This window comes from Rhipicephalus microplus, chromosome 4 (assembly GCF_043290135.1).
Source record: "Rhipicephalus microplus isolate Deutch F79 chromosome 4, USDA_Rmic, whole genome shotgun sequence".
NCBI lineage: Eukaryota > Metazoa > Arthropoda > Arachnida > Ixodida > Ixodidae > Rhipicephalus > Rhipicephalus microplus.
The window spans coordinates 81,593,217-81,615,855 of NC_134703.1; the positions used below are offsets into that span (position 1 = coordinate 81,593,217).

Genomic DNA, 22,639 nt, shown 5'->3' on the forward strand with positions numbered 1-22,639 from the left:
TTAACGTTCACCGAAATCTGAGCACACGGGCCTACAGCATTTCTGTTTCCATCGAAAATGCAGCTGCCGCAGCCGGGATCCTATCATACGACCTGCGGGTCAGCAGCCGAGTACCTTAGCCCCTACACCACCACGGCGGGATGGGCTCAGAGACTTTAGCAGGAAAAATGAAAGGAAGAAGAGATTCTTCCATACCTATAGGGTGCAGGAGCGTGCCGGTAAGTATTGAAACCTCGGCAGAAGAAAATGCTGTGATAGTTCTGCAATATTTAAAGCTTGTGTTCCTGCTACTTATTGTGCTCAAAGTCCCCAGGCTGACTATTCGCACTTCACAAATGTGAGTTGCCTAATCAAATAATATTGAAGTGCATTTGATCTTCAATATACTAGCACCACTGAAATGTTGCCCACCCGCGTTCTTTGATGTACACGTAAATTGAACTACTCGAGCATTTTCACCATCGTCGAAAATGCGGCCACCGCGACCTACTGTATTAGAACCATAAGAAGAACAAAAAGAAATATTGGCATGTTTGCCAATGCTTTCGCAGGTGACCGTGTGGCCCAGTAAGTTATCACCTGCCATTATTCACAAGTAAATGCGCCAAGTAAGCATTAAATAGACATCGCGAATGCCCAAAGCCACGTCAGCGCTCCCGGATTTCTTTTTTTGTTTTTTCGCATACTGCGAGTAAAAGCAGCTGGATCGTGCAAGCTAAGAAGCACATAAGTTTCCAGGTTTAGACAGGTGAGATAAGCGAAAAAGAATCATGCCGTTCATGCACCGATAAAGTCATCGAGGGAAACGAAAACTTCCGCCACGCAATCTCTCCGTTTTACGTCGCCCTGAACAAGCCCGGTTCAACGCCTGCTGAGCGAGGATGCCTAAAGAGCAAATTTCAAACGCGATGCTCCGGGGAAAAGCAGGGTAGAAAAATGGTAGCATAAGTACTACAAAACACTTACGCTGCGCACTATCAGACTCATAGCGCTGTAATGAAGGCTATGCAATTTACTTATAGATGAGTGATTGCCTAGAAAAGTGATATTTCACGTATTCTTTTCAAACCGAAGGTATATTTAGGTGGCCACGAGATTAGCTGCAATGCCAATACAATTAAGATATAAACAGCGTGCTAGAATTCCAGAGACTCGCCTAGCATTGCAAAACTATGCTTGAAAGGGTATGCATTGGAAACTAAAAAGGATGGTTACAGATATTTATTACGCGATTTGTCAGAACTTCTTACGAAGACAGTTTATGCAAGCCGGAAATGTAGATGGTGTGGAGAGTTGTTGGATACGCGGCAATATTACAGCAGAAAATTTGAGGTGAGTACCATCATGCATTTGTGATAACATAGTGCTCATAAAACAGCTTCCGGTCGTTTATCACTTCTTCGCTGCATTCTTCCGCAAGAAAGGGCCCCAATTCTGTTCCACATCGTCAGTACTCCTTCATCCGGGCCTGCATTAGGTAAGCAAAAGCCTCGTTTGACGCTACTCCCAAGCGCCTGCGTTATACTCGCTCAATTGCTTGTGCCAAACGTTGACTAATGCTAAAGTCACGTGCTATGTTGAAGTAAAAAGTACGGGCTTAGCCCGGGCATGCTGCCCGCAGCTTCTCGTCGCATACGCGTTAAAAGCGCGGCGTTTGCCAGCTTGCCTCCAGCACAGCAAGCTGTATTGTGACTTTTATTGTTCCCTGTGTTTGACGGGAATCGAAGGGACGTGACGTATGAGCCGATTCGGAAATAAATATTACGCCGGAACAGGCAGCAGCGAAAGCGGAATCACCAGTTTCCAGCCGCTATTATAATATATGGTCCAATTTATCACCGACTGAACTAAGCTCAAGCATGCTAGGCATAGGCCAGAACGCGCTACCCTGTAAATCTTTCTTTTGGCTTCTTGCTGCTGGATACATGCGTTAGGATTTCGGCACACACGCCAATGTGAGCCTGAGATGAAAGAAGTTTCAGTAGTCAGCACACACCATAAGCCAAGAAAAGGTCATGCGGTGCCTGGTCTTCACGATAAAGCTTGTAGCGTGTCATGGTACTGTTCTTTTCTTATTGGTAAACGGCAGGTAGTAGCAGAGTGTGCCCAACAGCTATTGACCACCCGTCAGAGGTTTGAAATTCCAATGTTTTGAAGACGATGTATGTATAGCGTGAGTTGTCTGTATAGGCCAAGAATAAGTTCGAAGCACACGTTTCAACACTTAAGCTTCTTACCAACAATATTCGGCTTCCTTGGGTTTACTTCTATGCTAATTCGGGATACAATGAAACAGCAAGCCCAAATATCGACGTTTGTTGGCATTTTATTGATGTTTAGTCAAGTTGCACACTTCCCTCACTCAAATGGCTTATTTCGCTATATTTGTTGAACAGCTATGAATGTCAGATGAAGTATTAATGCGTAAAATTATGCACGTTTCTCCAGCCTCACACCGTTTCCGCAGCGTAAAAAACAGCAGTGTCAGGAACCTTCTGGCTACAACAATCAGCCCCATTTCAATATATTCATTACCATCAGTTGCCAGAACATGACCATCGTTCTCGCGAACCAACCACGTTTGCCTGTGCGCACACCCACGTTCTTTTTCGCGCGCCTAATCGAAACATGGAAAATAAGAATTCAAGAAACAGGGCTGGTTATAGGTAGGAAATGAAAATTAAAAGAAAAGCGACGCCAGAAGTGTAGTGACGAAGTGCCCGGCTGCGGCCCGCAGCCGCTTTACCACCTCATGAATCACCGTCCCACATTAGCCTTCTACGCACGGCGCCAAGCCGTGCTGCCTCCGGAGGCCTGCTAGCAGTCGTCGAGAGAACGTTTTTCATGTTAACCTCAGCGGAGGCATCGTATCACGGGGGCATTCGCCTCGTCTACAACAAAACGGGAAGAAACATGTCCTGATACATATAAACTGCTACGAAAATATCACTCTTATTTCCTCGCAAGCACACGTCTTCGTGCACGCTAAAATACCATAGATAACGTTTGTAAAAACATTCCAATGTATACTTTCATGGTTTCTGAGGTCCGAAAACGATACGTTTAGTTCGATGGGAAAGAGGCAGGAAGGTACTCTATTAAAAATATATAAAAAGAAATGATGCTCACTTATAATAAAGGTATGAAAAAACGTGGTGTATTTTATGGGACACGAAGACTAAATAAACAGCAATAGTTTGGAACCCAAATATACACAAGGAAAAATGATAACGTATTTCTGTTAGATACTTCATAAAAATGGCTAGTTAAGTAATTATTTACTTTATAATAAAATGGGACAATGGCCTAATGTGACTGTTCATGCACCAGCCACCGTGGTCTAGTAGTAGTTGTGGTCCTTGACTATTGATCCGAAGGTCACTGATTTGAATCACGACCGCGGCGGCTGCATTTTCGGTTCATTACAGAACGTCTGAGGAATATTAAAAGGAGCTCGTCGATGAAGCCCAGCTGGTCGAAATTTCCAAAGCCCTTCACTATGGAGTCTTTCCATATTCATATAGCGGTTTTGGGACGTTGATCTCCAACAAGCTTCCCAGGGTTGCTTACCCAAAAATTGGAAAATCGCTAAAGTAATCCCTATTCCTGAAAGCGGTAGTTCAGACAAAGTATACAAATTATTGGCATGTTTCAATTATCAGTACTTGCTCAAAACTGCTTGAACATATCATTTCAAAACATCTATGAAACTATATGAGTCAGCATAATATTTTATCCAACTGCCGACACGGGTTTCGACAGGGCTTGTCTACAACATCCCAGCTGATCAAATTAGTCCATGACCTTTCGAAAAATATTAACTCACATGCTCAGAGAGATATGATTTTCATGAACTTCACAAAAACTTTCGATAAAGTTTCTCACAGTAAATTACTTAGAAAAATTGATGTTATGTTCCAAAATTTTACCATCACAAACTGGTTTTCATCCTATTTTCATTCTCGTGAGCGATTTGTGGAGATCAATGGCACTAAGTCTCCTGTTTCAGCTGTCAAGTCAAGAGTACCCAAGGTACTGTCCTGGGCCTACTTCTGTTTCTTTTATTTATAAATGATCTTCCAAAAGAAATTGACGTTTCTAATAGGCTATTTGCAGACGATTGCATCGTATACAATAAAGTCGACACAATAGGTGACCAGACAAAATTACTCAAAAATTTACAGAAAATAAACTGGTGTGATGAATAGCAAATGGTGCCGAACCCCCTGAAAACATTAGTTTTGACTTTCACTAGGAAGAAAAAATACTTAAATTATAGTCATTATATTGATAATCATACACTAAAAAAGAGTTGAACAACATAGTACCTTCGTTTGAATTTTACAGGTGACCTTCGCTGCCATCTTCCTATAGACTGTGTGTGCGCAAAGGCCACTAAGATCTTTCGGAGTCTTAGGCACCATTTGCCGTTCGCGACACAAGAAACAAAATGTTTAGCTTACAAAACGCTTATTAGACCAATAATTTAATACGCAAAAACTGTCTCGGATCCATTCACGGTTGCAAACATATGAAAACTTTAAAAAACTCAGCATTTAGCAGTCCGATTTATATTTATTAATTATCGGTAAACGAATTTTCCATTTCAACTGTATGTACTTGTGTTGCTAACCGCAATTAAAGCTAAGACAAAACACGATGATTGATTGATTGATATGTGGAGTTTAACGTCCCAAAACCACCATATGATTATGAGAGACGCCGTAGTGGAGGGCTCCGGAAATTTCGACCACCTGGGGTTCTTTAACGTGCACCCAAATCTGAGCACACGGGCCTACAACATTTGCTAAGACAAAACACGAAAAACTTAAGTGTCTTTACCTCAATATTATTGAGCGTGTTCATATAAGGTATGCTGAATATTTCGATAATTTTCGAATTGAAACTTCTAGATATCACCATTCAATGTTTGTTATTGCACCCGCTGTTTCCACCGGTTGTTTTAAGTACAGCTTTTTCCCAAGAGCTATCAATCAAAGGAATTTGTTGAGCCATAAAGCCGTTTCATGCTCATCCATAGAGATGTTTTCAAAACACCTAGCACATAATCTCGTTTAATTATTATTGCTTTATTTTTTTCTGCATGCTCTAGTGTATCTAATGGTTAAGTTCTTGGTTGAGTTTTGGTTGCGTTTTTGTTTTTGATGACTTCATTCTTGTCCTCTGACTTGTTACTTCTGAATATAATGCTTACCAATGTTCTGTTTTTAGAGGGATCACAATGTTTTCATGTACTTCTTTTTCCGATCCTGTAATAGCCCTATGCAAGTGTTGACAGTATCCATAAATATATAACAAATAAATTATTGTTTAGGAACCATTCATCCGGATGGAATAAGTGGTGTTATTCGATGACGGGATATCCTTGCGCTATCAGACCATTAAGATGTAAGAAAACTCACAGGTTACCTCCCCTGTACATTCACCTAAAACACTGCAAGGATAAACTCATATTTTTTTTCTTGTCAGTTTACATATAAGGAAGCAGGAAGCACACGCCTTGGCTTCACGTTTTTCTGTTAGGCACAGCTTTGATTTTTTTCTCTTGAGATTGCACGCACTGCGTCCTAAGGAAAGTGCTACATAGGCATCATGTGGTGTTATGTCGCACAACCTCACGCTAGAACTTGTGACATCATGGTGAGGCTGCGAAGCTTCTGCGATCCTTGACGTCATAAACACGTCATATGATGACGGCAATAGTAATGATTTCTTGCATCATTTACCCTGACGTTGCAGGAGAGTGCCACCAGCGCTCAAATTTCCTATTTGATGAGGCATCTAAGGTTTTCACCTTGTAGTAAAGACATAGGCAACAACCGACGTGCTTATTTATCAGGGTAGCGTTAAAACGTGAGGACACAAAGACAGGAAATAAGACTACACTCAGCTCTTAGTGTCGCCTTGTTTTGTCTTTTTATGTACAATCGCGGTCTTCCAACAACCGCAAGCCTCTATCCTTGGCAAATTAATTGTGTTTAGAACAAATGTTCGCCGATTGAGAGTACTATGTACTCTACAATGGGAAAGCAATAAGCTGTCACAGTTTCAAGAACCTTTAAGAGCCACGGGTCTTGATAATAGCGGAAGGAAATCCTTCACTGACATTATTGAGTTTAGAAAAAAAATTATGCTATTGTTCTACGCTACCCATACATGAAAACTGTGTCTATAGAACAAGCAAGATAACGTAAACAAGTGAATAAGCACAATTACATGACACCATTGAACAAAAATGTCCAAGTTTGAAACTGTGTTTAGACAATGTGTTTAACGATTTAGATAATTGGTACATTGTGTGTTTAGAAAAAAAAAGTGTTCGATGGTTTATAGTAGTGCCCCTCTACTACTGGAGAGCAAAGATCCACCCAGAAAATATAGAGAATAAATTGACAAATCACCCAAGTGAACTATCAACTTGGTATTCTGTGTGTTAAGAAAAACAAATGCCCCCACCTCCGCAAAGAAAATCGTGAGGAAATGCGAATGCATTTCTTGCTCTAAAAGAGGCTACCGTTGCCATCAGACATTCGCCGTAAGCGACTTCTGTAATCGCCTTGATAGGCGCCCAGCCAGCGAACGGTCGGGAGTGAGGTGCGAACGAACAGGAGAAGGGCGCCAGCATTCTCGGCTCGACGTTGGCGTTTCACAGAGGCAGCGTCTCGGGCACACAATAGACCTCTATCGGGGTCCGTCACCGCGTGACGTCACCGGTGCACGTGCAAGGCGGTGTTTGGCAAAAACTCCCACTTGTGGCTGAGTGTGGTGCAGTCACTCGGTGCTTGGGGCAACGTTCGTTGGCTTGGGGCAAGTTTTTTTAGGGGCGAAGCTCCTTATAGCGGCACCCGATCGTCTCTCGTAGCCGTTGTACTATGTAACAAGTATAACATTTTGACCTTCAAGTTGGTGCCGGTGAGAGATTTAATCTGTGCGTTGTTCAAGAATAAAAAATTGTGCTCAATGTACATGATAATGGCTGCTAATGGGGAATGAGAGACAGGAGCACTTCGGCTTTCAGTTAACGCGCACGCTGTGATCCCCATTAGCAGCCATTGGCATGTACATTGAGCACTATCCGACAAGAAAGGGTTGCTACGTTATACTCGCTGGGTGTAACCTCCTTAGTTTTAGAAAGGTTTAGAGAGCGTTGAGCCGCAGTGCCATGAATACAATGAACTAGTATATACCATGAATGAACTCGAGGTGGTTAAAGGTGGGAAGTAGATACGAAGCGCAAGCGCAAGCCGTAAGAAAGTAAAAGTAGAATTCTCGTGTCTTTAATTTCCCATTAGCAGCCATTGGCATGACATTGAGCACTACCTGACAGAAAAAGGTTGTTACGTTATACTCGCTGGGCGTAACCTCCTTGGTTTTAGAAAGGTTTAGCGAGCGTTGGGCCGCAGTGCCATGAATACAGTGAACTAGTATACACTATGAAGTCGAGGTGGTTAAAGGTGGGAAGTAGACACTAAGCACAAGCCGTAAGAAAGTGTGCGTGTGCCACCTCTCGTTTAGTCATTGGATTGTCCGCTGGATGGCGGTGCTTCTATATGGGGAATATATGATGAAAAGATGCGAGATGGTAGTACTTAGAGTGTTGAATAGATGGACGAACAGACACACAGACAGATGCATGGATGGACGCATGAACGGACGCAGGGGCGAATGCATGGACGAACGCAGGGACGGACGCGCGAACAGGCGCACGCACGGACGGATGGATGGACGCATGGACGGTCACACAGACGGATGCATGGACGGACGGAAGCAAGAACGAATAGACGGACGAATGCTTCGCCCCACTCTCCATCATTCACTCCGTGGATATGCTGCCAACTTTTTTTTTCTTTTTAAAGGATAATCTTCATCTCACAGTGGCAAAATTAGCTGTGGTATGTGTCAGAGAACATGTACGTGTGTGGTAGAGTGCATGATTAAATATTTGCCACGCTTGCTGGCTGTTTATTTCGGAGAAGTGAACACACGTGGCGGCCTGTGCGAAGAACAGTGGTATCGTCTTCGTAAAGGTGCAGTGTTGACTGTGGCGTGTAGTGTGAGCTCAAAGGCATCGACAAAACTGGTTCACCTTTAGGGACAATGAAACTGGGAATATTGTGCGTGGTGTGCGCAGTGTGAATAACGCGTTGCGTACTGTTTGGGAAAACGCTGGTATTCGTTGTGGGCTAGTTGCGGGAACTGGTTGTCGATGGGACTTTCCGGTATGTCATGTTAGTCAAAGTAAAAATGCATCTGACGCAATCATCTGCGAGTAGGTACGTCTCAGCGTATGCGCGGTGTGCCAAAAAATAAAAGTGCATGATCTCCGGGTGATATATACGTCTACTCATGAAATATAAGCATGTTGTAGCGTTGCTGAATCTACATATACGCTTCACCACGGCCATAACTCATATTATCGGATACCTGATACGTGTTAATGTAAGCAGCGGACATTTTCGTTTCTTATCTACTTTGTACTTTTACGGGTCGATTCTTATTAAGTCACAGTGCGCGTTAGAAGTTTGTGTATCTGCCCTAAAGGAACAATATAAGTATGACAACACGTTATAGGTGTCAAACGCAGCAAGGTAACTGTGCCAGATAATACTATATATCATTAAGTTGTTGGGTTACGCATCCCATGAATTTTCCCTGGGTTATTGAAAAATGCAGCGGCATAACTTCACCTTAATTTTCTCGAGGATATGTTAACCTCAGTCTAACGCACGGCTGAAAGGGCTATTTCTTTCCATTCATCGCCGATCAGACGTTTGCGCAATGAGTAAGAATCTTATCCATGACGTCGCTTACAGCAGCTCAAAACCACGCTGCCGCCAATGCTGTACGTTGTTTAAAACTGCATTGCACATGTCACGATGGAAATTCAATTACATCTATGCTATGTAAATATTTCCCAAAGTGCCAGTCACCGTGTACGTAAAAAAGTTCGCTTTCGAAAAAGATGAGATTTTTTTATGGCTGCTGTCTACGTGGGTGAAGCCCACTGCGTGCTAGTCTCGTCTCTCAATGCACTAAATAATGTTTCAGCATTCATCCAACTACGACGATCAAATTTTCACACTATGAACAGTGACCTTTCCGAGACCCCTTTCTTTCAAAAGCTGTGACTTTAGTACACAACAATGTAGGAATTTCTGTCGAAGAACTGCAGACACGCAGCTCTGCTATGCAGAAAGATGCCGCCGGCGGAACGTTATTGCCAACCAGCAACCTGAGAGACAAAATATAATGGGCGAGGTGCCCGCAGTGACGTCACACTGTTTACAAACAGGGAGAGATCTATTCCGGATGTTCTTGAGAGGCGCCCAGACAGCGAGCAGTCGAGAGTGACGCGCAAGCGCAGCGCATGGGAGAGTGGGGCGCAGGGAGGAAATAGAGCGAACGGCGAGAAAACGTGCGGCAAGCACTGCAGCTATTCTCTTTTACACTCTCTCACACCACGCACTCCGGTTGCCAGGGGCGAGGATAAGCGCACGCGCCTGCAGCTATTGCTGTGAGAAGGGGAGTGAGACCATAGAGAGAACACCTGCTGGCACGTGGACACCGCCGCGGACAACGCCGGATGCCTGATATGGCCCGCCTGAGAAATGCATTCGCTTTAAAAGTTGCTAACGATTTAGAGTACTTGGTACTCTACTATGGTAGAGCAAAAAGCCCATGTGGACTACGGAGCCTTCATGTGCGCGCGTCTCCATGTTTTAGGGTGGTGCAAGCTTTTCACCTACCACTTGCTAGCGCCCGCTAAAACGCAATGTTGCCAGTCTCGCTTTCTATAACAACAAGCGCCATGTAGGTTCTCGTGGCCAGGCGTTTCTGCTCCACTGCACTGCACCAGCTGCATGTTGGCGTGAGTGTGCAAGCGGCGGTATGAGCTGCGTTTGACTACGTCATAGACCTAGCTTCCGCTGCGACATCATCCTCGCGCTAAGCACACCTACAAGAACTTTGGAGTGTAAATACCAGGGTTTTGCGTGCCGCAACGCAAAACCATCTGGAGACTGTCCCACTTGCCTACTTGCTCTAGCCCACGGAAATGATGGATTACAGGAGTGAAGTGAGATTGCTTGGAGCCGACTACTTCTCCTCGTGCTTGTGGGGTTAGTACCCGTTGTAAACAAGTAGATTGAGTATATCGCTGCAAATTATCGCTGCAAAATATCGCTGCAAAAAGATTGACTTAATCATGCGACGAAAAGCTGTTTGAGCAAAGTAAACACGACAACTTGCCAGTAAAAAAAATGAATCAGGCTTCATTCGGCTACGCAGGGTTATGCGAGCGAAAGCTTGTTAACTTGAATATGCCCTTTTATCCTCTTAGTCGAAGCGCAGTTCACAAATCGAATGACATGACTAGTCGAGCGTGTGGTCCTGCATGCATTCACTATCCGCGTTTTTTCGGTTTCCGAAACTGTCGCCGTATTCGTCGCTGGAAATGGCAGGCCCGTAAACCACCAACAGACGCTCGTGTTCACGCCTTCCTTTGCTGGTACATGTTCGCATTCCTGCGCTCTCACCTCGGTCGCTGAGTAAAGGCCTTTGGAGAGGTACAAAGACGAGTGGACGAAGGCGTTCCTTGTAGGCTCTTGTAGTATCGCGCAGTTGCAACACAACTAGATTTTGTGAGGCTTGCCATGGGGTATTCGTTCTTCCCTTCAATGACGCGCGGAACCACACTGAAATTCGCTCAAAAATAGCAAAAGTACTTTGCTTTAATATTATATAATGCGACAGATTTACTCTTCATGTCCGTCCGTCCTTCTGCCTGTCTATCGGTTCTGAACAGAGCAGAATATGTACACTAAGCAAGTCGGTTGTTGTCTCATAACTCAAATATACCCTATGGGTGAATGGTGCTGCGTCGTTATTTTTGTCGGCGTTTTGTTTCATAACCAGACACAAAGACTATTTGATATTATTAACTCAATTTTTATTTAGTGCTTGTAGAGAAAATATGTATTGGCGCCATATATGTGGTCGGTGCCGTGTATGAATTTTCGCCTTACTGCTTTGTTGAAGGCCCACTGTGAGGACACAAGCTTCCAGAAAAGCAGGCAGGATGGTTTGAAGAAATTAAGGCCAGCTGCTGTTTGGATGCAGTTTGGATGATGTTTGCAATAAAATATGACTTTGGAAAAGTTGGTTTGTCCCTTGTTGCTCCGCTTTGCTTTACTTCTAGTCTAATATACAGACTTTTGGGGGAAGGGAGAGTGTTGGTGTAATAAGATTGAGTGCCCTACTATTTTCAGACAATGCTTACAGCTTGTAAGGTTTTTGAGCAATCAAGTGTACACATTCGTTCGCAGGAACCAAAATTGCTGCAGTAAATTTTGTTACGGACAAAAGCAATATTTAGGGTATAAGAAACAGGATGCGGAGTTATGCGGTTTACAGAGAACATCACGAGCTACCCGGTAGTTTGTAGTTTGATCAGCTTTCCCTGTCGTTATGGGTACCGTCATATATTACAGCATGATCTCGAGCATTGCCCTAGATGGCTTTTGAGGCGTGAATTTGTTACAGGAATTCCACTCACGGATTGAAGTTCGTTCACAGTGGCATCGTCAATATACCCCGCGCAAATACAGGCTCCGTAAAGATCCTCATTCCGCCAGTGTGATGGGTCTACCAGGTGGGATGAACGATCTGTTTCAGCGGTATTTTATACAAAACGGGGGCTAACTTTAGAAAACAACCTTTTAGCTTTCAGAACTTGCTACATGAAAAAATGGCAGATCTTACGTATAGTGAGAATCGATATGTGAAGCACGAATGAGAAAGGTTGATATGTCACTTCAAAATCAGCACAACGTTACGAGGTGGAAGTAAATGATGCCGCACATGGCTTCCGTGTCATGGTTATCATGTTTGGATGCTTCATTTACCTTCTTCACCTAGTCACGTCACGTGATACCCAATTTAGTATATGTGGAGATAGCAAAACGACCGCGAGCCTGCTATGAGCATGTTATGTTGTCATGTTCTTACATGACACGCGTGTCGGGATTATCATGTTTTTGCCAGTCATATACTTTCGTCATCCATTGACGTCACGTAACACAAAATTTGGTGTATGTGGAGCTAACAAATTAGGCGCGAGCGCATCATGAGTGTGGCATGTAGTCATGTTCTTACATGACACGCATGTCGGGATTATCATATTTGTATGTGTCATTTACCTTCGGCATCTATTGACGTCACGTAATACTAAATTTGACATATTTGAAGCTAGCGAAATGGCCGCGAGCGCATCATGAGCGTGGCATCTAGTCATGTAGTTAAGGGACACGAATGTCATGATTTTCATGTTAGGGTCTGTTCCTTGTGTTCGCCATGCAATCATGTCATACCATACCAGTTATGCAGCATGCCATGCGAATGAAACCACCGCAAGAGCTGCAGGACCATGGAATGTAAATCATGACATTTATGACATTCATGTCGGGATTTTTATGTTTTGAGTAGTCAAATATGTCTTTCATACAGTCATGTTATGCCACTCGAAGTTTGGTATTGATACCATAATCGAAACGGCCAGGAGAGCTAAAAGTCGTAAGCGGATAGATAGATAGACAGACAGACAGACAGACAGACAGACAGACAGACAGATGAATAGATAGACAGACAGACAGACAGATAGATAGATAGATAGATAGATAGATAGATAGATAGATAGATAGATAGAGAGATAGATAGATAGAGAGATAGATAGATAGATAGATAGATAGATAGATAGATAGATAGATAGATAGATAGATAGATAGACAGATAGATAGATAGATAGATAGATAGATAGATAGATAGATAGATAGATAGATAGATAGATAGATAGATAGATAGATAGATAGATAGATAGATAGATAGATAGATACGCGCAATGTCGCCGAAGTTCGCTAAGAAATGCTTCGCATTAAAAAAACACCTCCTTATTGTTGAAACCCACGCTGCTTTCACTGTAAATGAGCGACCACTCAGAACCAACATGGTGGCCCGCCAAGTATTGCGGCCGTTTTAGGCAGTTGTAAGCAGCCATGACCAAAGTTGTCACCACATTAAATCACGGAAATGCACGCACATTAAGGCGTCTAGGGTGGACCGAAATAACAGTTTGGGTAGCGGGATCTCTATACTTCGTCAAAGACATCGGTTATGGCCTCATTCTAATCGAAACATTATTACGACCAGACATCAAAAAGCCTCAAGTTCCCCAAAAAAAGTATCATTGACAGTAACAGGAAATGACTAAATACTTGCAAAAACGTTCTAAAATTATCTCCTCTATGCATTCTATAATGCAATCTATAATCAGAGTGGTGTTCTGTCACTTTTCAATACTTTGGCATGTACAAATTTGAGTTCTCTTTTTCGGGGCGGGGCACCTTGTGGTACAGGCACTACAGCCTTGTCCGTTGTGCGCCGTGTGCTATAGGGCACAACAAATTCATGTACCATGACAAAGGTTATGAAGACTAAGCGTGTTTATAACGCACTGAATGCTTAATGCGGAGCATTTCTTAGTCGCATGATGTCGCGCTTCGGTGTTGGTTGCGGCGTCGTCCACATCCCAACTACGCATGCTCGCGTCTCGTGTCAGCGTAGGAGGACACCCGCAAAACAGTTGCTCCTCTCCCTCTCTCTCGCCTTGCAAGGCAGACGCAGGCAGCGTCTGCTAGTTAGAAAAAAATCGGCCCGCATCTTCCCACGGGGGCAACTCGAGTAAATGCGTCAAAGAGTGGCGGGGGTATCTCTGGAATGTTGCGTAATTGCGGGACGTTCATCACCTGCCCCTGGATTCTGTACTGGCCGTTGCCACACGTTAGTCGACGAATGCTCATGAACGTTAGTCGAGGTGAAATGAGCCGCTCTTCCAATGCCTTCACCTCCGGTATGTGCGCGGGTCGAGGCGGGTAACAGTTACCGTAGGTCACGCTCATAGACGGTACGTGCTCACGTACCAATGAGTCCTTACACGATGCGCACGCCATGTACGACTTGAATGGCTCCAGCAGTCTCTCGTCGTCATCATTGTCGCTGTCAACTTTGTCGTTGATGCCGCCGTTGTCAAACGTGCTCCAAAGAACCCGTAACGCGTTGGTATGCTTCACTTTGTTCTTGATGCTCCCTACCAGCGTAAGGTCCTTGGCGAACCACAGTTGGTCGCACACCTTACAGCTCTGTCCACAGCTGTGGTCTTCAAAGTCGCGTTTAAAATGAGCGGCCGGCTGCGCAAACTGCTTGACTCGCCCCACCCTTTTCGCAGCGCGCTCGCTTTCGCAAGCAGCTTCAGAAGCCACCTCTCATTTACGACGTTTACACGCCAGTTCTCGCTCGCGTACATCTGGTCTTAAAGCTCGCTGCTCACGTTTCGCTTCGGGATACGCAGCTCGGCGTTGCCGTTTCGCCGCTGCTTCTCGTGCACAAAGCTCGCAATCCGCAGCTAGCTTCAAACGCTTGCGTTCAGCGTCGTATGCTCGTCTCTTCGCAGGTTTGTATTCTGAGTTGCTTGCTGTTGTTGACGGCGAAGACGGTGAGGGTGGGGTAACGTTGCCCAGAACAAGTGGTGGGACGATGATGTTAAGTTGTGCCCAGAACTGGTTAAAGATACTGTTGCCATCTGTTGCTTCCATCGCATCTACTCGGGTGAAGCAAAGTGTGAAGTCAAGTGAAAGAGGGGAAGGGAGAGGGGATGAAAGGGGAGAAAGGGAGGGGCAGGGGAGACGAGCAGAGCATAAGCAGTGGGGGTGTGAACGCCGACAACGAGTGACATAGTGCGACCAAGAAATGTTCTGCATTTAAAAATGACTGCACGCACTCCACAACAGTTCACTGGCCACCCCGTACATACAGGCGCCATATCACGCGTTCGGGATTCAGTTAAAGGCGTATTTATTGGCTTTGGCTGGACGTTGAAGGCGACGCTTCTGCTCCCTTTAATCAAGACTAATAATAAACACGAAATAACAATTAAATATTCCCAAACCATACTCAATTACGCAACATTAATGCGTTACCCTTACCATGCTGCGACGCATTTACTTGAGACCCCCCCCCCCCCCCCTGTGGAACGAGGTGGGCGGCATTTTTAAAGACGATATTCTTTCTTGGGGTACTTCGACGGAAAAAGTGTGGTCTGCCTGTTTGTCTGCCCGTGCATTTGTCTGTTTGTCCGCCGTGACAATGAAAAGGGAGTGACATGCCCATAGAGCCAATAGGGAGAGCAATTTGGAAGCGAACGTAGCGCCGTCTGGGTTCTGTAGGTTCTCGAAAAAGATTGAAAAATAAATATTTTACTGAAATGTGAAAAAGTTTTCATTACCTCCTATACCCAAACATCTTTTTGAACCTAATACAATTAAGATTATTGTTTGTATAATTTATAATTGCGAATAAAATAAGATAGGTTTCAAAAGCATTAGGGTGTTTCGCTATGGCGGCTCGCTTTGCGCATCACAAATGACATTGTCATCTGATTCTGCTTCATGGCTGGCCCTCGCTCGTTGTAGCAGCCCCCCTTCTCAATTTTTCTCGTTCTATTGCAATACACTGCTTACTATAAGCTCATAAGTATCTTGCATATTTACTTAAGTAAGTTGTGATTCCGCGTACAGGCCGGGCGAAATTACAACGCTGATCACACAAGCTTGCAGCAATAAATCGTTTTATTGAAAGTCAATTGATCGAAGATTACATAAAGTAAAGACCACGAAAGTAACATTTAGCACACACAGTAGTAAACAACATGCATGCATCAGCGTTCATGTGAAAACAATATATACGTACTACGCATAGCCCAAACGCAGGTGCCCGGAGCACAGAAGCTGTCCAGTGGTGGCAGATATATCTATCGCACTTTACGAAACTTTCGCTAGAGTTAGTAAAGGTATACTGCTTACATCTCTGCACATGTGTAGCTCAAGATTTCGTAACACCTCAATGGCAGTATTCGGTAAACTTTCCGTAATTGGTATCGACATTATTGCCTGCCTTTCACGAGCAGTGCGGTGAAACTGTTTGTTTCCTGGTCCACGCTGCTGTCAACTAAAGTGCGTCACCTTCCAATTATCAACGCGTTCGCACTATGCATGCTTATGAATACCTGAAATTAAATGAGAAACGCTTTTTTATGCTTACCAGTCTTAAGTCTTACAAATAGAAGTGTCAAAAAAAAGGCTTCGTTCGGTTTCATTTACCTACGTCATTATATTATTGTGCATATAGTGTTCACTAGATGGACGAAAAGACACGCAGACAGATGCATGGACAGACGCATAGATGGCTGCACGGACGGATGGACAAAAGGACGGACGCAGCGGTGGATGCATGGACGAACGCTGGGACGGACGTACGGATGGGCGCGTGGATGCACGAACATACGCACGCACGGACGGGCGGATGGACGCAAGGATTGTCACACAGACACACGCATGGACGAAGGGAAGCAACAATTAATAACGGACGGATGCTTCGCCCTACTCACCATCATTCACCGCGTGGATATGCTGCCACTTTTTTGTTTTTATCTTGACTTGCCATCGCCTTTATTGCAGCGCGTTTGTAGCACGTTTGCGCTTCATGCCTTGGCACCACCTAAAGACACCGCGTTCGAGACAAGTTTGTGCTGCATTGGAGGCTGTGGCAAGTCAAGTTAAATTCAAGAAGTGTTTCTGAATACGTGCCACTCTCGGAAATACTCCTCAGCTAATCGACAGGCGATCAGCTGATCAACACCAGTCTCCATCTCTAGAGCTCTCGCTGATAACAAGATCCGGACGTGACGGTTTTGCGACTTCTGGTGGCTCACATGCAGCCTATGCTGGCATGAGCTTGAGTCGCGTTTTGGTCACCAGTCGCAAACATAGAGTTTTCCACAATACTTACTAGAGGGAACTCTGGCGCTAGTGTCTATGGGAGTTGCAACACACGGCGCTTCAGCGAGCATGGGAATGATGGGTAGTACACACATTTGTTTAATTTTCGTACTTCTGGCCTGCTTCTGGTTCCGTGTGTGTTCGTGTGGCTTGGAGCTGTTTTTTCACGAAAATATAAATTAACAAATAATCACCGTTTCCGCTTCACAACCTTATTTTTTTAAGCTTACTATTTTGAGTCAAGTCTCTAAGTTCAAAAGGGTTCGTTCTTTCTTTTAAAACAAAACCGTAACCAGTAATAAACAAAGCCGCAAGTACGATTCGCCACCCGCAAGTACGAAGACTAGGCAAATGTGCGTACAACCCATCATTCCCATGGTCGCTGAACGATCACAGCGCCAGAGTGCCCTCTAGTTAATTTTGAGAAACTCTATGGTCGCAAATGGTCGCGCGACCGGTGCTAGTCGCGATGGTGCAGCAAGCTTAACGCAGTACCTCAAGAGTACAATTTGAGCCCCGCCGCGGTGGTCTAGTGGCTAAGGTACTCGGCTGCTGACCCGCGGGTCGCGGGTTTGAATCCCGGCTGCGGCGGCTGCATTTCCGATGGAGGCGGAAAGGTTGTAGGCCCGTGTGCTCAGATTTGGGTGCACGTTAAAGAACCCCAGGTGGTCAAAATTTCTGGAGCCCTCCACTACGGCGTCTCTCATAATCATATGGTGGTTTTGGGACGTTAAACCCCACAAATCAATCAATCAAGAGTACAATTAGCCGGTTTTCTTGCGCAGAACTTGAATTAAACGTTTTTTTCTCTTTTTCCAGACACAAGACTATCGTCTTTCACAACATATCTGGTGGGCACGTCGGCTGGCATCGGAACGGCGTCATGTCAAACCCATTCCTGTTCTTTGTACAGGTATTCCTGCCTGTGGTGTCTACGGCGGCCAGCGCATCGACTACGCAGACGAAGATAAATGGCATCACGCTCCCGTATCAGCAGCTTACCCATGACCAAGAACCGCACGTGCTGAATCTTTCTACACCGCATGATGGCGCCTCGACTGCATCGACTATGGCTATAAAAGGACGGCTGCAGCAACACCCGCGCAGTGGGCACGTCGGCTGGCATCGGAACGGCGTCATGTCAAACCCATTCCTGTTCTTTGTACAGGTATTCCTGCCTGTGGTGTCTACGGCGGCCAGCGCATCGACTACGCAGACGAAGATAAATGCCATCACGCTCCCGTATCAGCAGCTTACCCATGACCAAGAACCGCACGTGCTGAATCTTTCTACACCGCATGATGGCGCCTCGACTGCATCGACTATGGCTATAAAAGGACGGCTGCAGCAACACCCGCGCAGTGGGCACGTCGGCTGGCATCGGAACGGCGTCATGTCAAACCCATTCCTGTTCTTTGTACAGGTTGGTGTCGATTACTCCTCAGTTAAAACAAGCAATCGTTGTTTTATACAGCTGACGTGCCCAAGCTGTCTACATGCTTTTTTTGTGAATACATGGGATCTTGTACGGTCTTTGCTAATGTTGTGCGGAGACGTAGAGCTCAATCCCGGACCTAGTACCGCGGAACTTCTCAAACAATTACTTGATGGTCAGAAACTTATACAAGAAAGGCTAAACGCCATTGAATCCAAGCTGCAAAAAGTTGACAAAATCGAAAAAACTGTGCAGTGCCTTGAAAAAAGGCTTGTGGATTTAGAAGACCGAAGCAGACGCAACAACCTTGTGGTATTTGGTATTCCGGAAAGCGAGAATGAATCAACCGTTGTCCTAAGCGAGAAGGTCGTTACTGAGCTTTTTAAAGATACTTTGGGAGTAGAAGTACACTCAGTAGAAAGATTACACAGAATGGGGCGTCGCCAACCAAATAAACCTCGCCCTGTGATACTGAAATTGTTCGACCATCGTGAAAAAATAACCGTTCTACAAAACTGTTTTAAGCTAAAAGGAAAGCGCATGTCAGTGTCTGAAGACTTCTCCGCTGCCACTAGGCAAATAAGAAAACAGCTCTGGGATAGCACGGCTGACCTACGCAAATCGGGAAAGAAAGTCAGACTCGTGCACGATAAAATTAGAATTGATGATGAGCTATTTGAATGGGACGACGAACAAATGACTAGAGTATCAGTTTCAAAACGCCGATCTAGGGCAAGGCAAAAAGATGCGTGACCACACAGTCACACAGAAAGTTTTACTTGCCTAAACATTAATGCTCGCAGCATCGTAAATAAAACAACCGATTTGGAAAGCATAGTCATCGCGCACAATCCAGAAATTATAGTAATCACAGAAACATGGCTTAACAGCGACATTGGTGATTACGAAATTACACCCTCGGGTTACTGCATCCTTCGAAACGATAGAGATACGCGTGGTGGCGGAGTTGCGATTATATTCAAGGACTCGCTGGAGTTGTTGAGACTGCCCGACATCATAGGAATCGAATGTGTTGTCGTGAAGGTTATCTTGAAAGAATGTGCATTGATAATTGGCGGTTTCTATAGGCCCCCTAGTTCAGACATATCTTTCTACGAAAGGCTTAATAACTTTTTATTGCCTTATAGAAATCACTCCAGTAATCTAATGCTTGTTGGAGACTTTAACGTTCCCCACGTTGCCTGGGACAATGACTTTCCCTATGCGCTTTCAAATGAGGCTGAACATATTCTTGATCTTGTGTTGTTTCATGATTTAACACAACTTGTTCATGCACCTACTCGAGTCCAAGGTACCAAACAATCAGTCTTGGATCTATTCTTGGTCAACCACAGGGTATTACAGCGAAATCCAACTATCCGAATCTTAGAGGGTATATCGGACCACAAAATTGTATGCCTGGATATGCAATTAAGCTGTATCCACAAGGTGACAAAGCGAGAAACTTTTGTTCCTGTGTTTGCACGTGCAAGTGATGTTGACGTACTTGACGTACTAGACAGCTCTTTCGCACACTTTGTATCCCTCTACGAGTCGGATAAGCACTCGGTTAATCACCTGTGGAACTTTTTCAAAAACCTTGTGACAAAGTGCATTGACGAATTTGTACCACGTAAGCGTAAAATAATACGGAACACTAACCCCTGGATAACCAAAGAGATAGTACGCTTGGGACGAAGACTTAAAAAAGTAAAACAAAAACTGAAACGGCGCAACGAAGCGTCCACAAGCAACTTGGTTTGCGCACTGAGATTGCAGCTTAAAAACTGTATTGCTGACGCTAAAGCTCATTATCAAAACGTGCAACTAAAAAAGTTTATTTCTTCGTCCCCGGCGAAATTTTGGAGGTATCTGTCACCAAATAAAAAATCGGCACCTACTCTTGTCTTAGACGGCAATGCGGTGACTAACAGCTCAGAAACAGCGCGCATACTCAATGAATACTTCTGTTCAGTTTTCACTGATGATAATGGCACGGAACCTGAATTTCTTTTGTTTGGTGATTTGCCACCGATTGACAATATAGAAATAGATGAAGAGGGCGTATTTTCCCTTCTGCTCAAGTTAGATGATAAGAAATCTAGTGGGATCGACAACATACCTAATGCTTTTCTGGTGCGCTACGCAGAATGGTGTTCTAAGTACCTAAACCTAATCTTTCGGAAATCTCTTTCTCGAGCAGAACTTCCTCATGACTGGCGTTACGCCAAAATAACTCCCATACCAAAAAAGGCAAACCAGTACATACCTTCCGCGTACAGACCAATATCGTTGTTATGCGCATGTGTTAAAGTTCTGGAACACATAATATTCAAGCACCTTTCCGCGTTTATCGAAAGCAACAACATAATAGACAGTCGCCAGCATGGCTTCCGACGCGGCTTATCGACGGTTACGCAGCTACTCGAAATGGTACATGACCTTGCCTCTGGTCTGGACAAACAAAGCCAAATTGATATATTATTTCTAGACTTTGAGAAAGCGTTTGACCGCGTGTCACACCGTAAGCTTCTAATCAAATTCAAGGCGATTCTGAAAAATGACTCTTTATTAGCCTGGATCGAAGCATACTTGAGCTGCAGGTACCAGTGCGTCACAGTTGGTGGAACCAACTCGCCATCCGCGCCAGTTCAATCCGGCATACCTCAGGGATCCGTCCTGGGGCCTCTTTTCTTTTTGGTTTTTATAAATGACATTGTCCGCGATATACCAGTTAAGATAAGGCTTTTCGCAGATGACTGCGTGCTTTATCAAGAAGTGAATGATCCTAGCGACCAGCTTCTTTTAAACGATTCTTTATCTAAAATTCAAGACTGGTGTACGAAATGGCAAATGAACATAAACCCCAAAAAAACTGTTGCGATGACCATAACCCTCAAAAAAGATCCTTTAAAATTCCGATACAACCTAGGCAATCACTCCTTATCATTCGTTTCGCAATATACGTACCTTGGCCTTGTAATCACATCTGATTTAAGGTGGAACGATCACATAGCTTACATTGAAAAAAAGGCTTTGAGAAAACTAGGTTATTTACGAAGGACGCTAGCTAAAGCAACCCGCGAGACTAAGCTACTCGCATATAAAACGTACGTAATACCATTACTTGAATACGCGTCGCCTGTATGGGACCCCCACACACAAGCTAACATTGATAAACTTGAATCAATACAGCGAAAATCTGTACGGTTCGTGTTTAATGCCTACCGACACGACACATCTCCATCAGCTCTTTTGGAAAGCGCTAAGCTGAAAACTTTGCAATGGAGACGTTACCATGAAAGAATGAAGTTGTTCTACCTCATATATAATGACAAGCTAGCAATTCGGAAAACCAATTACATTAAACCAATTTTGCGCCGCGAAACGCGCTCCTCCCACCCTAAAAGAATTGATGAGCTTCTCTGTCATACTAACATATATCGGTACTCCTTTTTTCCCCGCGCAATCAACGAGTGGAACAAATTGCCACCAGAGGCTCTGGAAAGTGTCGATCTGAAATCATTTCTCCGTGCGTTACCTGCTCCATCTTTCTGATAGCTACACTCCCATTTCCTTTACAGTGCCTTTGTTCTTGTGCCCATTTTAGACAAAATATTTGCCTTACAATTTGCCACGCTTGTAACTAACATGCCCGGATGTACTTTTTGAATTGTTGCTGACTATTCTTGTACTTGAACTTTTTTTTTTTTTTTCACACAGCAAAACCTGCTGAGCACTACTTTCGTGCAGTTTTCAGTATAGCCTTGTATGGCACGGCAATTGTGGACTGCATTTCCAGTTTCCTTTCTATGTGAATCAACGCGTTCCTTTTTTTTTTTTTTTTTTTGTACCACTGTATAATCTGTTCAATATTTTTTTGTACTTCCTGCATTTGTGTTCATTGTACCGCCCACCCCTGCCCAAAGTCTGGCATTCAGACTGGCAGTATTCTCCTAAATAAATAAATAAATAAATATCTGAAGTAAACATGCAGATACGGGACCATTTTTTTTATAAACATGCCAGACGGAACTCAGGCGCTGGCGTCTAAGGGAGCTGCGACACATGGTGTTTCAGCCAGCATGAGAATGATCGGTATACACAAGTTTGCCTAGCCTTGCCTTGTCTAAGTCCTTTTGGCTCCATGTCGCTTGAATCCGCTTTGCCGCTACACGAAGTTCAGCAAAGATTTAACAGTTACAATTAACCAACGTTACATTTTTAGGCTCCCCATTTTAAATCGACCCACGTGGTCCACAATGATCTATTTATTATTCGAAACAGAACCAAAACA

At 44.3% G+C, this 22,639-nt stretch overlaps 1 protein-coding gene across 1 annotated transcript; it reads left to right on the plus strand.

Moving 5' to 3' along the window:
- Positions 1-17,751: 17,751 nt before the first annotated feature.
- Positions 17,752-22,332, plus strand: LOC142814377 (uncharacterized). Its single transcript, XM_075893107.1, has 2 exons — positions 17,752-18,330; positions 22,066-22,332. Exons 1-2 carry the CDS (start codon positions 17,791-17,793, stop codon positions 22,105-22,107), a joined length of 582 nt encoding a protein of 193 aa, XP_075749222.1. The 5' UTR covers positions 17,752-17,790; the 3' UTR covers positions 22,108-22,332.
- Positions 22,333-22,639: the final 307 nt, after the last annotated feature.

Excerpts from the sequence above, each read along its gene's own strand:
- LOC142814377 (XM_075893107.1), top strand. The coding sequence starts at position 17,791 with ATGTCAAACCCATTCCTGTTCTTTGTACAGGTATTCCTGCCTGTGGTG. Across the intron at positions 18,331-22,065 it reads CATTCCTGTTCTTTGTACAG|CAAAACCTGCTGAGCACTAC; the intron begins GTTGGTGTCGAT and ends TTTTTCACACAG.